Source organism: Papio anubis, chromosome 9, assembly GCF_008728515.1.
Source record: "Papio anubis isolate 15944 chromosome 9, Panubis1.0, whole genome shotgun sequence".
Lineage (NCBI taxonomy): Eukaryota > Metazoa > Chordata > Mammalia > Primates > Cercopithecidae > Papio > Papio anubis.
Window position 1 is genome coordinate 4,776,869 of NC_044984.1, and position 16,381 is coordinate 4,793,249.

The following is a 16,381-nucleotide window of genomic DNA, read 5'->3' on the forward strand; positions in this document are numbered from 1 at the left end:
ATTTGGAGTTGGAAGGGTCCAGACTATCTGGTACCTTTCCTGAATTTCTTAAATATATATATTTTTTTTTCTGAAAAAGAAACAGAATCTCACTCTGTTGCCCAGGCTGGTCTCAATCTCCTGGGCTCAAGCACTCCTCTGCCTCGGGCTCCCAAAGTGTTGGGATTACAGGCATGAGCCACCGTGCCCACTATGGTACTTTTCTCTAAGTTGAGGAAACAGACACGTCCAATGGGAAGTGACACAGAATGACGTAGTGACTGAATTAGAATCTAGATATTCAGGTTCAGTGGCACCTCCTGTGGATTACTGACTAAAAGTAGTGCCTGGGTAGGTGTACAGACTGGCCACCTTGGCTACCCCAGCTCACTCCCAGAAGAAGCCAACAGCCTTAGATGTACTGGCTCTGCTCGGCACCTTCAGTAACTGAGACAATCACTCCTGAGTGCAGCAGATCTAAAATGGGGTAAATTTTACTGCCACAGTCACTTAGGTGTTGATTCCAGGTCTTGATCACTCTGGGTCTCACGAATATGCTCTTCTTTTGAGAGGAACCAGCAAGAACCTCATTCCTTGGCTATGGGGAGAGAGGAGAGGAGAGGGAGGGAGGACTTAATAAACCCAGCCAGATAACTCACAGAGTTCTTGAGACAGTGTGTTCTGTGGCTAAACACAGCATAGGTTCACATCCAGGGCATACCACTTACTAGATATGTGACTTGGAAAAGTTTTTAAAACTCTTTGTGCCTCAGTTTCTTTATCTGTAAAGTGGGGATATTGTAGTGCCGACCACATGAGATACTTTCAGAATTAACTAAATTTTATCAACGAGTAACTCAGAGTCATTTGGTTAGATATTTTGCATACGGTTCAGTGATTTGCATGAAAGTTGTTTTCTTACACGTGAGGAAGTCGGCGGTAGGCTGAGCCCAAGAACAAAGCCACAGACAAGCTTTATTGAAAGAGAGGGAAGAAAACCACCTGAAAACAATCTGGGAATAGTGAATCTTGTTTGTGTAATTTTTGGGCTAAATTTACTAGCTAGAAGCTGGCAAAGAGATTAATCTGTGCATTCTGTCCCAGTTGGTCCTTAAGTAGGTCAACTGGGAATATCCAAAACAAAACAATTTTCGTCATTTATGGATTCTCTAGAGTCTTGAGAGTTTAGCTATGAAGATGTTCCAGGCCTTCCTGCAGTGTTTTCCATCAACGTGTGCACCTTGGGCTAGATCTGTCCTACTCATTCTCTCAAGAACTTCTCAATGTGAAAAAGCACTTATAACAGTGCCTGACATGTAGTAAGCAGTATTATCATTCTAAGATAGTTTAACTGTGAGGGAAAGGAAATTAGGAATGATCACAGTACACCTCAGGTGAAAGGGAGAAGACAGGCAGGTGCAGGGGAAATGCACCTAGCTGACTCTTAGAATTGCCCATTTTATGCTGGAGGTAGTGCAGTCACGATTATAGGATAGTATAAAACTTTTGTATCACATTGATTGTTGCACTCAGAATTGCTATAGGTGTGCACTTGATTGACAGGAGAACTAAAGGTACACTTGGATGAGAAGATTAAGCTTTACAACCAGAAGTATCCAGGACTACTGAAAATAATACGGCATCCTGAGAGGAAAGGTCTTGCTCAAGCCCGCAACACTGGCTGGGAAGCTGCCACAGCAGACGTGGTCGCCATCTTGGATGCTCACATTGAAGTCAATGTTGGGTGGTAAGGCTCAAAGAGGCTGATTCTTCTGGAAAGGGCAGAGAGGAGACATTGTGCATGTACAGAACACAGGACAGGATACTGTGGACATAGGGAAAGTCAGCACTGGGCCTTAAATAAAGGGACTCTCCAAAGGAGCATGCTTTTATGCAGGCATTTTGCTTGGCTAAGAGAAGTAGCATGGTGGAGAGTATTGACAGTTGGATCATAATTCTGACTTTGCCAAATACTTTGTGAATTTGAGTAAGTCACTTCACTTAACTAGACATTGTGTCTTTAACTGTAAAGATGAGGAGATTAGCCTTTGGTTATTTTAAAGGTTTTTCCCCAGCCCTGAAATTACATAATAAAATAAAGAGAACTATGTTCTTTAGAGAATGTGGAGAGTCAGACAGGAAAGAAGCATCATCTTGGAAACAGGGAGAACCAAGAGATAACGTAAATTCAAGGAGTAATATACAGACTGATAATGCTGCCTCACAACGGCCTGGGGGTGCTACTTGGGTACTAATTTCAAACCTGTTCTTGACGCGGGTTGGCTGCTAGCAGCTTCAGCTATCCCGAAAGGTACAGAGATTCTCTGGACTCTGGAGAGTTCTACTCACAACCCAGCACAGCCTAAATGGAGGAGGTACTCAATGTCAGGGCAATGATAGCAAGGTGCTTGAAACAGCTTTATCTGCTGTCTCCTACTGCTTGTCCTCATACCCAAGCTGGGCTTGCTGCACACTCTTCTTCTAGGGCAGAGCCAATCTTGGCTCGGATTCAGGAAGACCGCACCGTGATTGTGTCTCCTGTGTTTGACAACATTCGTTTTGACACCTTCAAACTGGATAAGTATGAACTGGCAGTTGATGGGTTTAACTGGGAACTCTGGTGCCGCTACGATGCACTGCCACAAGCCTGGATTGATCGGCATGATGTCACTGCCCCAGTGAAGTAAGTCTGAGGAGGTTCAGGGAACTTGAGAAGCACGTGGGAGGGCAGGAATGAACTGCATGGATTTTGTTTATCTTTGGTGGTAGTACTTGGGGTGACGTGGAAGGAGGGGAGGGGATGAAGTGAAGGACACGGGATAGAAGTCATCCCAGTTAAGAAATCACAGACACTTTGGGATATTTAGGGACTTTCAGGCAAAAATCAAGCAAAATATTTGAAACTTTGGAAAACATTTTGGCCATTTCAAGCATTAACTGGCTATGAAGTAAGGATACCTAGGTGAAAAAGATGTAATTTCAATATATTTTGAGAAGGGTTATGATAACACAGTGGGCCAGGGAAAGCTGCATGCGCTTAGTCCAGCCTGAGAGTTTAGGGAGGGCCTTCATGATAAGAACAGACTTAGGTAGAGTTCTGAAGCCCAAATACTCATTGAGCATCCCACCCCTCGCCTCCGCTCCTCATGGAGAGATTAATGACTCTTGCTGTGTGCTCTGTAGGAGTCCTTCAATCATGGGCATCCTGGCTGCTGACAGGCACTTCCTGGGAGAGATCGGGTCTCTGGATGGTGGAATGCTCATCTATGGAGGAGAGAACGTGGAGCTTAGCCTGCGGGTGTGTACATTTCCCTTCTCTTTATGGGACAAGGCAGAAAGGGGAATAATAGAAAGGTCGTAGGACCCCTAGAATCCTAGAACAAGGCTGAATGTCATTGGCTTGAAGGTGGATACATTCTCATGTTTCCAGGCGACTGGGCCAAGGACGGGGGGCAATAGGACTTCTGGAGTGGACACTCCTGGTATAGCCCATATAATCCGGGAGGTGTGGGTGGGAAGGGGTCAAGTTGGGACTGAATAGATAGATGTCCCTATTTCACTTGAGGACGCTGGGCATTTTTCACGCATCTCCTGGGATAAAGTTAACCTTGGAGCAGATGATTCTCTAGAAGGCCAAAGACAGCAAAAACAGGAGTGGGCAGTGTGACCAGGGAATGCAGACATGTGGGCAGCCAGCCTGCTTCTGTACTCACAGCCAGAGCAGCTGACGTGATAGCCTGAGTTTGTGCTGAGATATAAATCCTGAAACCAGTGCTATAAATCCTCAAACCAATGCTAGTTCTGACCAACTTCTGTGTGTCTGGAAAAATACTGGCTTCACACTTCCGCAGTAATGCCTCTTGTCTGCCCCTGACTGCTTCCCATGCTTGTTTAGATCACATGAACAACCTAAATTAAAATAAATGAAATTTTAAATTTTCGTGGGTGCATTGTAGGTGTATATATTTAGGGTGTGCATGTGGTGTTTTGATGCAGGCATGCAATGAATAATAATCATGTCATAGAGAATGGGGTATCCATCCCCTCAAGCATTTATCCTTCGTGTTACAAACAATCCAATTATATTCTTTAAGTTATTTTAAAACACAAAATTAAATTGTTATTAACTATAGTCATCCTATTGTGCCATCAAATAGTAGGTCTTATTTGTCTTATTCATTCTTTGTAACTATTATTTTTGTACCCATTAACCATCCCCATCTCCCCCGGTTACCCTTCCCAGCCTCTGGTAACCATCCTTCTACTCTCTATGCCCATAAGTTCAATTGTTTTGATTTTTAAATTTCACACGTAAGTGAGAAATACAGTGTTTGTCTTTCTGTGCCTGACTTATTTCACTTAACATAATAATCTCCAGTTCCATCCATGTTGTTGCAAGTGACAGAACCTCATTCTTTTTTTTAATGGCTGAATAGTACTCTATTGTGTACTACATTTTCTTTATCCATTCATCTGTTGATGGACACAGATTTCTTCCATATCTTGGCTGTTGTGAACAGTGCTGTGACAAACAAAAGAGTGCAGATATCTCTTTGATTTAGTGATTTCCTTTCTTTTGGGTATATACCCAGCAGTGGGATTGCTGGATCATATGGTAGCTCTATATATACATTTTTTTTTTTTTTTTCTGAGGAACCTACAAACTGTCCTCCATAGTGGTTGTACTAATCTACATTCCTACCAACAGTGGACGAGGGTTCCCTTTTCTCCACATCCTCTCCAGCATTTTTATTGCCTGTCTTTTGGATATAAGCCATTTTAACTGGAGTGAGATGATATCTCACTGTAGTTTTGATTTGCATTTATCTGATGATCAGTGATTTGAGCATCTTTTCACATGCCTGTTTGCCATTTGTATGTCTTCCTTTGAGAAATGTCTATTCAAATCTTTTGCTCATTTTTGGATTGGATTATTAAATTTTTACTTATAAAGTTGTTTAAGCTCCTTATATATTCTGGTTATTAATCCCTAGCCAGATGGGTAGTTTGCAAATATTTTCTCCCATTTCGTGGGCTGTCTCTACACTTTGTTGATTGTGTCTTTTGCTGTGCTTTTTAACTTGATGTTATTCGATTTGTCAGTGTTTGTATTGGTTGCCTGTACTCGTGGGGTATTGCTGAAGAAATCTTTCCCCAGACCAGTGTCCTAGAGATTTTCCTCATTTTTTTCTTGTAGTAGTTTCATAATTTGAGGTCTCAGATTTAAGTCTTTAATCTATTTTCATTTTATTTTTGTGTATGGTGAGAGATACAGACCTACTTTCATTCTTCTGCATATGAATATCCAGTTTTCCCAGCACAATTTATTGAAGAAACTGTCTTTTCCCCAGTATATGTTCTTGGTACCTTTGTCAAAAATGAGTTCACTATAGGCATGTGGGTTTGTTTCTGGGTTCTCTATTGTGGTTCATTAGTCTATGTGTCTGTTTTTATGCCGGTACCATGCTGTTTTGGTTACTATAGCTCTGTAGTATAATTTGAAGTCAGGTAATGTGTTTCCTCCAGTGTTGTTCTTTTTGCTAGGCATGGCTTTGGTTATTCTGGGTCTTTTGCAGTTCCACATAAATTTTAGAATTGTTTTTTCTATTTCTGTGAAGAATGTCATTGGCATTTTGAAAGGGATTGCATTGAATCCGTATATTGCTTTGGGTTGTATGGACATTTTAATGATATTGATTCTTCCAATCCATGAACATGGAATATCTTTCCATTTTTGGTGTCCTCTTCAATGTTTTTCATCAATGTTTTATAGTTTTCATTATAGAGATATTTTTTACTTCTTTGCTTAATTCCTAGGTATTTAATTTTATTTGTGGCAATTGTAAATGGAATTACTTTTAAACATTTCTTTTCAGATTGTTCACTATTGGCATACAGAAATGCTACTGATTTTTGGATGTTGATTTTCCATCCTGCAACTTTACTGAGTTTATCAATTCTAATAGTTTTTTGGTGGAGTCTTTAGGTTTTTCCAATAAAAGATTGTGTCATCTGCAAACAAGGATAACATGAACTTCATCCATTCCAATTTGGATGCCTTTATTTATTTCTCTTGTCTAATTGCTCTAGCTAGGACTTCCAGTAGTACATTGAATAACAGTGGTGAAAATGGGCATCTTTGTCATATTCCAGATCTTAGAGGAAAGGCTTTCATTTTTTCCCTGTTCAGTATGATATTAGCTGTGGGTTGTATACGGCTTTTATTATGTTAAGGTATGTTTCTTCTATACATAGTTTTTTGAGGAGTTTTAAATCATGAATAGTTGTTGAATTTTATCAAATGCTTTTTCAGCATCAATTGAAATGATCACATGGTTTTTGTCCTTCATTCTGTTGATATGATGTTTCACATTGATTGATCTGCATGCATTGAACAATACTTGCATCCCAGGGATGAATCCCACTTGTTCATGATGAATGACCTTTCTAATGTATTGTCACATTCAGTTTGCTAATATTTTATTGAGGATTTTTGTGCCAATGTTCATCAGAGATATTGGTCTGCAGTTTTCTTTTCTTTTCTTTTCTTTTTTAATGTGTCTTTGTCTGGTTTTGGTATCAGGGTAATACTGGCCTCATAGAATGAGTTTGGAAATGTTCCCTCCTCTATTTTTTGGAAAAATTTAAGTAGGATTGGTTAGTTTTTCTTTAAATGTTCAGTAGAAATCAACAGTGAAACCACTGAGTCCCAGGTTTTCCTTTACTGGGAAACTTTATTACAGCTTTGATCTCATTACTTGTTATTGGTCTGTTCAGGTCCAGGATGTTTTTCCTGGTTCAATCTTGAACGAGGTTCATTGTGTCTAGGAATTTGTCCATTTCTTCTAGATTTTCCAACTTATTGGCATACAGTAGCTTACAGTAGCCAGTAATGTTCCTTTGAATTTATGTAGTATCAGTTGTAATGTCTTTTTCACCTCTGATTATATTTATTTAGATATTCTCTCTTTTTTTCTTAGTCTGGATAAAGGTTTGTCAATTTTGTTGAACTTTTCAAAAAACCAACTTTTTATTTCATTGATTTTTGTTGTTGTTGTTCCTTTTTTTTTTTTTTTTGAGACGGAGTCTCGCTCTGTCACCCAGGCTGAAGTGCAGTGGCACAGTCTTGGCTCACTGCAAGCTCCGCCTCCCAGGTTCACGCCATTCTCCTGCCTCAGCCTCCCGAGTAGCTGGGACTACAGGTGCCTGCCACCATGCCCAGCTAATTTTTTTGTATTTTTAGTAGAGACGGGGTTTCACCGTGTTAGCCAGGATGGTCTCAATCTCCTGACCTCGTGATCCACCCGCCTCAGCCTCCCAAAATGCTGGGATTACAGGCGTGAGTCACCATGCCTGGACTGTTTCATTGACTTTTTTGTATTTTTTATTTCAATTTCATTTATTTCTACTCTGATCTTTATTATTTCTTTTTTATTTTTTAAATTTCATTTTAAGCTCAGGGGTACTAGTGCAGGTTTTTTATATCAGTAGACCTGTGTCATGGGGGTTTATTGTACAGATTATTTCATCACCTACAGATTAAGCTTAGTCTCCATTACTTATTTTTCCTTATCTTCTCCCTCCTTCCACCCTCCACCCTCCAAAAGGCCTCAGTGTGAGTTGTTCCCCTCTTTGTGTCCATGTGTTCTCATCATTTAGCTTCCCCTTAAAAGTAAGAGCGTGTGGTATTTGGTTTTCTGTTCCTGTGTCAGTTTGCTAAGGATAATGGCCTCTAGCTCCATCCATGTCCTTGCAAAGGACATGATTTCATCTTTTATGGCTGCATAGTATTCGTTGGTGTATATGTACCACATTTTCTTTATCCAGTCTATCATTGTTGGGCATTTAGGTTGATTTCATGTCTTTGCTATTGTGAATAGTTCTACAATGAACATACATATGTATGTGTCTTTATAATAGAATGATTTATAATCCTTTGGGTATATACCCAGTAAAGGGATTGCTGGGTTGAATGGTATCTCTATCTTTAGATCTTTGAGAAATCACCACAGTGCCTTCTACAATGGCTGAACTAATTTACACTCCCATCAACAGTAGACAAGCATTCCTTTTTTTTCACAACCTTGCGAGCATCTGTTATTTTTTTTCTTTTTAATAATAGCTACCTGACTCCAAACTATACTATGGGGCTACGACAACCAAAACATCATGGTGCTAGTACAAAAACAGACACATAGACCAATGGAACAGAATAGAGAACCCAGAAAAAAGACTGCACACCTATAACTATCTGATCTTCAACAAACGTGACAAAAACAAGAAATGGGGAAAGGATTCCCTATTCAATAAATGGTGCTGGGATAACTGGCTAGCCATATTCAGAAGATTGAAACTGGACCTCTTCCTTATACCATATACAAAAATTAACTCAAGATGGACTAAAAACTTACATGTAAAACCCAAAACTATAAAAACCCTGGAAGACAACCTAGGCAATACCATTCAGGATATAGGGATGGGCAAAGATTTCATGACAAAGATGCCAAAAGCAATAGCAACAAAAGAAAAAAATTGACAAATGGGATCTATTAGTTATTTTCCATTACAATTTTGGGTTTGGTTTCCTCTTGCTTTTCTGGTTCTTTAAGATTCATCATTAGATTGTTTGTTTGAAGTTTTTACTCTTTTTGATGTAGGCGCTTAGAGCTGTAAACATCCCTCTTAGTACTGTTTTTGCTGTAGTCCATAGGTTTTGGTTATGTTGTGTCTCCATTATCATTTGTTTCAATGAATTTTCCAGTTTCCTTCTTAGTTTCTTCATTGACTCACTGGTCATTCAGGGGCATATTGTTTAATTTCCATTTGTCTGTATAGTTTCCCAAATTTCTCTTGTTATTGATTTCTAGTTTTATTCCACTGTGGTCAGAGACAATGCTTGCTATTATTTTTATTTTTTGAATGTTTTAAGACTTGTTTTGTGACCTAACATATGGTCTGTCCTTGAGAATGATCCATGTGCTGAGGAGAAGAATGTGTATTCTGCAGCCACTGGATGAAATGTCTGTAAGTATGTATTAGAGACACTTTGTCTATAGTACAGATTAAGTCTGATGTTTCTTTGTTGATTTTCTGTCTGGAAGATCTGTCCAGTGCTGAAAATAGGATGTTGAAGTCTTCAGCTATTATTGTACTGGGGCCTATCTCTCTATTTAGCTCCTATAATATTTGCTTTATATATCTGGATGTTCCAGTATTGGGTGCATTTATATTTAAAATGGTTATACCCCCTTGCTAAATTGACCCCTTTATTATTATATAGTGACCTTCCTTGTTTCTTATAGTTTTTGTCTTGAAATCTATTTTGTCTGATATAAATATAGCTGCTACTGCTTTTCTTTGGTTTTCATTGGTATGGAATATCTTTTTCCATCCCTTTATTTTCAGTTTATGTGTATTTTTATAGGCGAAGTATGTTTCTTATAGGCAACAGATCAGCGGGTCTTGTTTTTTCATTCATTCAGCCACTCTATGTCCTGATTGGAGAGTTAAGTCCATTTACATTCAATGTTATTATTGATAAGAAAGGACTTCTGCTATTTTGTCATCTGTTTTCTGGTTGCTTTGTGGTCTTTTCTTTCTTGTTTCTTTTTTTCCTGTCTTCCTCTAGTGAAGGTGATTTTCTCTGTTGATATGATTTAGTTTCTTGCTTTTTATTTTTTTGTGTATCTGTTGTGTGTTTTTGGTTTGGGATTCTCATTAGGCTTGCAATACTATCTTATCACCCATTATTTTAAGGTGATGACAGCTTAACACTATTTATATAAACAGACAACCAAACAAGTGGAGAAAAAAAAAAAAAACAAATAAAAACTCTACACCTTGACTTCGTCCCCCTGCTTTTTAACTTTCTGTCATTTCTATTTATATATCTCACTGTACTATGTCTTGAAAAGGTTTTGTAGTTATTATTGTTGATTGATTCATTATTTAGACTTTCTATTTAGGATAAGTGTAGTTTATACACCACAGTGACAGTGTTATAATATTCTGTGTTTTTCTGTGTACTGACTATTACTAGTGAATTTTATACCTATAGGTGATTACTTATGGCTCATTAACGTTCTTTTCTTTCTGATTGAAGTACTCCCTTTAGCATTTCTTGTAGGATAGGTCTGGTGTTGATGAAGTCCTTCAGCTTTTGTTTGTATGGGAAAGTCTTTATTTCTCCTTCATGTCTGAAGGATATTTTAACTGTATATGTTGCTCTAGGGTAAAAGTTTTTTCCTTCAACGCTTTACAAATATCATGTTACTCTCTCCTGGCCTGTAAGGTTTCCACGGAAAAGTCTGCTATCAGAAAGTATAGGAGCTGCATTGTATGTTGTTTTTAGAATCCTTTCTTTATCCTTAATCTTTGGGAGTTTGATTATTAAATGCCTTGAGGTAGTTTTCTTTGGGTTAAATCTGCTTAGCATTCTGTAACCTTCTTGTACTTGGACATTGATATCTTTCTTTAGGTTTGGGAAGTTCTGTATTGTTGTCCCTTTGAATAAACTTTCTACCCCTTTCTCTTTCTCTACCTCCTCTTTAAGGCCTATAACTCTTAGATTTGTCCTTTTGAGGCTATTTTCTAGATCCTATAGGCATGCTTCATTGTTTTGTGTTCTTTTTTCTTTTGTCCTCTGACTATGTATTTTACAAATAGCCTGTCCTCAAGCTTACTGAATCTCCCTTCTGTTTAACCAGTTCTGCTATTAAAAGACATTGACGCATTCTTGAGTATACCAATTGCATTTATCATTTCCAGAATTTCTGCTTGATTCTTTTCTGTTATTTCCATCTCATTGTTAAATTTATCTGATAGAATTCTGAATTCCTTCTCTGTATCATCTTGAACTTCTTTGAGTTTCCTCAAAACAGCTATTTTAAATTTTCTGTCTGAATGGTCCCATGTCTCTCTCTAGGATTGGTCCCTTAGTTCATTTGGTGAGATCATGTTTTCCTGAATTATCTTGATACTTGTAGATGTGCTTCTGTGTCTGGGCATTGAAGAGTTAGGCTGCTTGTTGTAAGTAAAGACTACTTATTGTAGCCTTTACTGTCTAGGCTTGTTTGTACCCATCCTTCTTGGAAAGACTTTCCAGATATGCAAAAAGATGTGGGTGTCATGATCTAAGCTGTACCTACTTTAGGGGGCACCCTAAGCCCAGTAATGCTGTGGTTCTTCCAGACTCATGGAAGTGCTACCTTGATGGTCTTGGACAAGATCTGGAAGAATTCTCTGGATTACCAGGCAGAGACCCTTGTTCCCTTCCCTTACTTTCTCCCAAACAAACGGAGTCTCTCTCTCTCTGTTCTGAGCTACCTGGAGCTGGGGGTGCAGTGACACAAGCACCTCCGTGACCACCTCCACTGCGACTGCTCTGGGTCAGACCTGAAGCTAGCACAGGACTGGGTCTCACCCAAGGCCTGCTGTGACCACTCACTGCATACTTCCTATGTTCCCTTGAGACCCTGGTGCTCTACAATCAGTAGGTGGCAAAGCCAGGACACAGGACACAGGCCTGTGTCCTTCCTTTCAGGGCCATGTATTCCTCCAGGTCCCAAGTGGGTCCAGGGGTGCTGTCTGGCAGTCAGACACTAAAGTAAAATACCTTAAAAGTCTACCTCATGTTTTATTATATTGTGGCTGAGCTGGCACTCAAACCACAAGACACACTCCTTCCTACTCTTCCCTCTTCTTTCCAAAGTTAGAGGCCAGTGCCACCACGGGCCCACAGGGAGTGCTGCCAGACTACCACTCATGTTCCCTTAGGGTCCAAGGATTCTCAAGTTAGTTTATGATGAATGCTGCCTGGCTTAGGACTCACCCATCAGGGAAGTGGGCCCCCTTCTGGCCCAGAGCAGGTTCAGAAATGCCATGTAAGAGTCAAGTCCTGGAATCAGGGACCCCCAAGAGACTGCTTGGTGCTCTACCCACCTGTGGCCAAGCTGGTACCTAAAGCCACCAAGTCTCAGAGACTCACCCAAGGCCCTCAGTGTAGTACTGGGTATTGCTGCTAGTTGTTCAGTGTCCCAGGGCTTTTCACCTATAGCAGGTGATAAATGCTGCCAGGACTGGGTCCTTCCCTTCAAGGCAGTGAGCTCCCTTCTAGCCAGGGTATGTTTAGAAATGTCATCTGAGAGCTAGGGCCTGGACCGGGGACCACACAACTCTGACTGATTTCCTAGCCTGCTGTAGCTGAGCTGGTATCCAAGATGCAGTCAAAGTCCTCCTCACTTCTCCCTCCCCTCTCCTCAAATGGAAGGAAGGGGTCTCTTCCGGAGCTGCGAGTTGTGCATCCTGGGGTTAGGCGACGGGTAATGCCAGTCCTCCCTTAGTGGCCCCAACTGGTGTTTCAGTAGGTTGTGTGACCTGCCTCCCCACCCCCAATTCACTGTCTCTGGGCCCAGTTCAGCACTAGGATTCACCTAATAGTTGCCTAGACTGCCTTTCAGGCTTACTTAGAGACTCAGAGCACTGTAGCCTGGTGGCGAGGTTTGGGGGAACTCAACGTCCTACTTCTGGGATCAGTGATTTCCCTCTGGCTGGGGCTGGTTTACATGCTCTCCCTCTTTGGGTGGGCAGCAGCTGAGTTTGGTTCAGTTTTCCTTTCTGCTCTAACAGGACAGCACTGAGTTCAACGCCTCACAATTGCTGTGCTCTTCCTTCTCCAACACACAGAAGTGCTGTCTACACCACACTGCAGCTAGTGGGGATGGGGGAGGGGTAGCATCAGTGATTCACCACTGTCCTTTCTACCTCTCCAGTGCCTCTTTCAGCAATATCAAGTTAAAATATGAGTACTGGGGTGAGTGTTCACCTGATTTTTGGTTTTTATGAAGGTGCTTTGCTTGTGTAGATAGTTGTTAAATTCGTATCCTTGTCAGGGGGACGATTGGTGGAGCCTTCTATTCCACCATCTTGCTCCACCACCTCTCCCAACCTGAATTTTTGTGCTCTATAAGGGAATTCAGGATGCAAACCAAGAAAAATAGAGAAATTACAAGTGCAGATTCAAAATATGTCAGTGTGTTGGTTAACTCTTGCCAAAAAATGTCATGCAATAAATCAACCCAAACTGAGTGCCTTAAAGCAACAATAATCAATTCTCACAGATTTGCAGATCCAGCTGGCTCAGACGGAATGGCTGTGATCCACACATGTTCACTCTGGGGCTCAGGCAAATGTGGGATAGCAGCTACCTAGGACAGAAAGCTCTTCTTATGGTGTACAAGAGGGCCAATGGGACCATGTGAAGTCTTGTAAGGCCTAGGTTTAGAAGTAGCAAGCTATTTCAGAGTATAAGTCACATGGCCAACCCTAAAATGGTGTGAAGAATTAGGGCCAATAAATTTTCATGCATCAGGATCAATTTAGAAGAGGTTTTGTGGATAAAATATCATTTCCACAGTATCTCTTTTACCTTTTTGGCATAATCTTCAGGGCCTCATTAGAAGGGGCTGGCCTGTGGGTTTGTGTTTGTTCTCGGTAGTTCATCTTTCATCTTTCAGGCTAAGGCTGAACTCTTAAAAGAGGCATTGGAAAGTAGTGGAAATTACATAGGTATTGGAGACAGACAGACGTAAGTCAAAATCCTGCTTTGCCACTCAAGAGTTTGTGTGCAACATACAAGCCCTCTAAACCTTACCTCCTGCATCAAGCACCTAGTATGGTGAGTGATACACGGTTTACACTCAATAAATGTTTAATGGTAAAAGTGACAATAATAAGAATGTCAGGGTGGCATTGTAATAAACACTGACCCTGAGTTCTAATGCTGTCTCTACTAACTCACTGTGGACTAAGCTTCTATAAGATGACCTTTTTTTCCCCTCCAAGCCCTGAAATTCTGTGCTTGTGACAAGGTGATCTCTGGTCCATTGTGGTGTCTGGAGGAACAAAGTAATTTCCCATCTAGAGTTTATTTCATTCCACTCTTTTTAATTTCTTTCTAACTGAAACTGATGACCCCATAGCCATGTACTGTACCCAATAAGGACCCACTCAGGACTCCACATTTAATGTTAACAAATGAACTTTTGAGTCTTGTCTGGGTTATACCTTAAGCCATAATCATTCTTTGGCAGAGAAAACTAACTTTTTGGGATGGTGGTTGATATGGTTAGGCTTTGTGTCCCCACTCAAATCTCATCTTAAATTATAATCCACACAATCCCCACGTGTCAAAGGAGAGACCAGGTGGAGGTAATTGGATCATGATGGGAGGGTTTCCACCAGGTTGTTCTCCTGATGGTGAGTTTTCACAAGATCTGATGGTTTTATAAGTGTTTGGTAGTTCCTCCTGCGTTCATTCTCCTTCCTGCCGCCTTGTGAAGAAGGTGCCTTGCTTCCTCTTTGCCTTCTGCCATGATTGTAATTTTCCTGAGACCTGTCTAGCTGTGATGAATTGTGAGTCAACGAAACCTCTTTCCTATGTAAATTACCCAGTCTCAGGCAGTTCTCTATGGCAGTGTGAAAACAAATACAGTGGTCTGATCAGTTTTCCCATTTGTGAAATGGAGAGAAGCATTTTGTTTAATGTACCTCATAAGAATGATGGTACAGTCACAATGTAATAATGAATTTGATAAAATTTTATAGAGATATTAATTAGAATGCTCACTCAGCTTCTCTGACAGAAGCTAAAATAACAGAAGCTTCAACGTGATAGAAATTAATTACTCTTTCTTATAACAGTTTGAACATAAGCAGTTCAGGATTGATATGGTAGCTCTAGGGTGATAGGGACCAAGACTTTTATTTTGTGGTCCTGCCACACTCAACACCGTATTTGTATTCTAGCCGGTAGGGAGAGAAAAGGGGGAAGAGAGAGAGCAAGCTCTTTCTTTTGAAGAGCACTACCTGAAAGTTGTGTATATTGTTTCTTTTCACATTCTATTGGCCATTACCTAGTCACATGGCCACACCTGTGTGCAAAGGAGTCTGGGAAATATAGACTTTAGTTAGTGGGTTATATGCCCAGGTGTTTCTTCTATAACTGGAGATGTAGAGCAGAATAGACTATGGGAGTACAAGTAGTCTCTCACACAAAAAATATAAATGCAAAAATACTTTATGTATGGTACTTAGCAAAGTGTTGAGGATGACCCTAGTTACACTCTGGCTGGGTTTTCCTACCTACCAGAGCTTTAGGTGAATTCTCCAATTCTTCAACTTAGGACCCAAAGCCCTCATTATTTCTGAGTTCCTTATGCTTTGTTCTCTCCTTCTGCACCTAGGCTGAGTCTCTCTGTTTTCATTCTCCCAAACATACATAAAACACTGCCATTTCAGTTTCTACAATACGTTCTATTTATTTTAATACTTTGTGATTTTTAAAATGGACTTTGCTTAAAATATAGGGTCATCCTTTTCCTTTTCTTTGGATCAAGCAGTTCTGCCCATATCCAGCTTCTTGGTTTGTGTGTGACTATTTGCCTTTTAAAACTTCTAAGCACTTATTAGGATCTTTCTCCAGTAGCAGATCTTGAATATCAGAGCTACATAGAGCGCTTTATTCTGACATCTAGTGGCCATGGCAGGGATGGTGCTCATCAATGTGTACATGGAGATGATGGGTAGGAAAGGTGAAGAAGGGAGATATGGGTAGGAAAGGAAAAACAGCATTTGTTGAGCACCTTGTTTATTTCACGCGCTGTGCCAGAACCGGACATGTAACTTCCTGGGTTCACAATGCAGCTCTGTCATTTACTAGCTGGCAAACATGGGCAGGTTACTTAAAGGGAGATACCTGTATGGTGAGGATTAAATTTATGGAAAGTATTAGGACAGTATATGGCACAAAGTAATATATTATTATCATCAGAAGCTTAGTGTCTGTGTGTGTGTGCATGTGTGTGTGTGTGTGAGAGAGAGAGAGAGAGAGAGAGAGAGAGAAAGAGGGGGAGAGAGAGAGAGAGAGATGATGGAAGGAGTTTGGCAAGTGGGAATAAATTTTGAGAGCAGAGTTTGAAGACTTTTGGGCAAAGCTAATTATGGGCATTACTTCATAAATGGCAATCTTTTTTTTTTCTTTTGAGACAGAGTCTTGCTCTGTTGCCCAGGCTGGAGTGCAGTGGCGCAATCTAGGTTCATTGCGAGCTCTACCTCCCAGGTTCAAGTGATTCCCCCGCCTCAGCCTCCTGAGTAGCTGGGATTACAGGTGCACACCAACACACCCGGCTACTTTTTGTATTTTTAGTAGAGACAGGGTTTCACCATGTTGGCCAGGCTGGTCTCAAATTCCTGACCTCAAGTGATCTGCCTGCCCCAGCCTCTCAAATTGCTGGGATGATGGGCATGAACCACCACACCTGGCCTCAGCAATCTTGACTTTTAACTTGAATTTAAGATTTCTTATGACAAAGTTAATTTTTCTCCCTGAATTCATGTGAGGTGA

The 16,381-nt window shown here is 40.5% G+C and overlaps 1 protein-coding gene across 3 annotated transcripts in view; it reads left to right on the forward strand.

Annotated features, from left to right (window-relative positions):
- GALNT8 (polypeptide N-acetylgalactosaminyltransferase 8) overlaps positions 1–16,381 on the forward strand; it is a 64,701-nt gene that overhangs the window by 33,405 nt on the left and 14,915 nt on the right. For 2 of the 3 annotated variants that reach the window (XM_021921927.2, XM_031650210.1), the window contains exons 4-6: positions 1,543–1,726; positions 2,465–2,662; positions 3,163–3,277. In XM_021921927.2, the coding sequence (XP_021777619.2) occupies positions 1,543–1,726; positions 2,465–2,662; positions 3,163–3,277 (497 nt within the window). The remainder of the gene's footprint in view (positions 1–1,542; positions 1,727–2,464; positions 2,663–3,162; positions 3,278–16,381) is intronic. The other variant, XM_021921928.2, reaches the window with a different exon arrangement.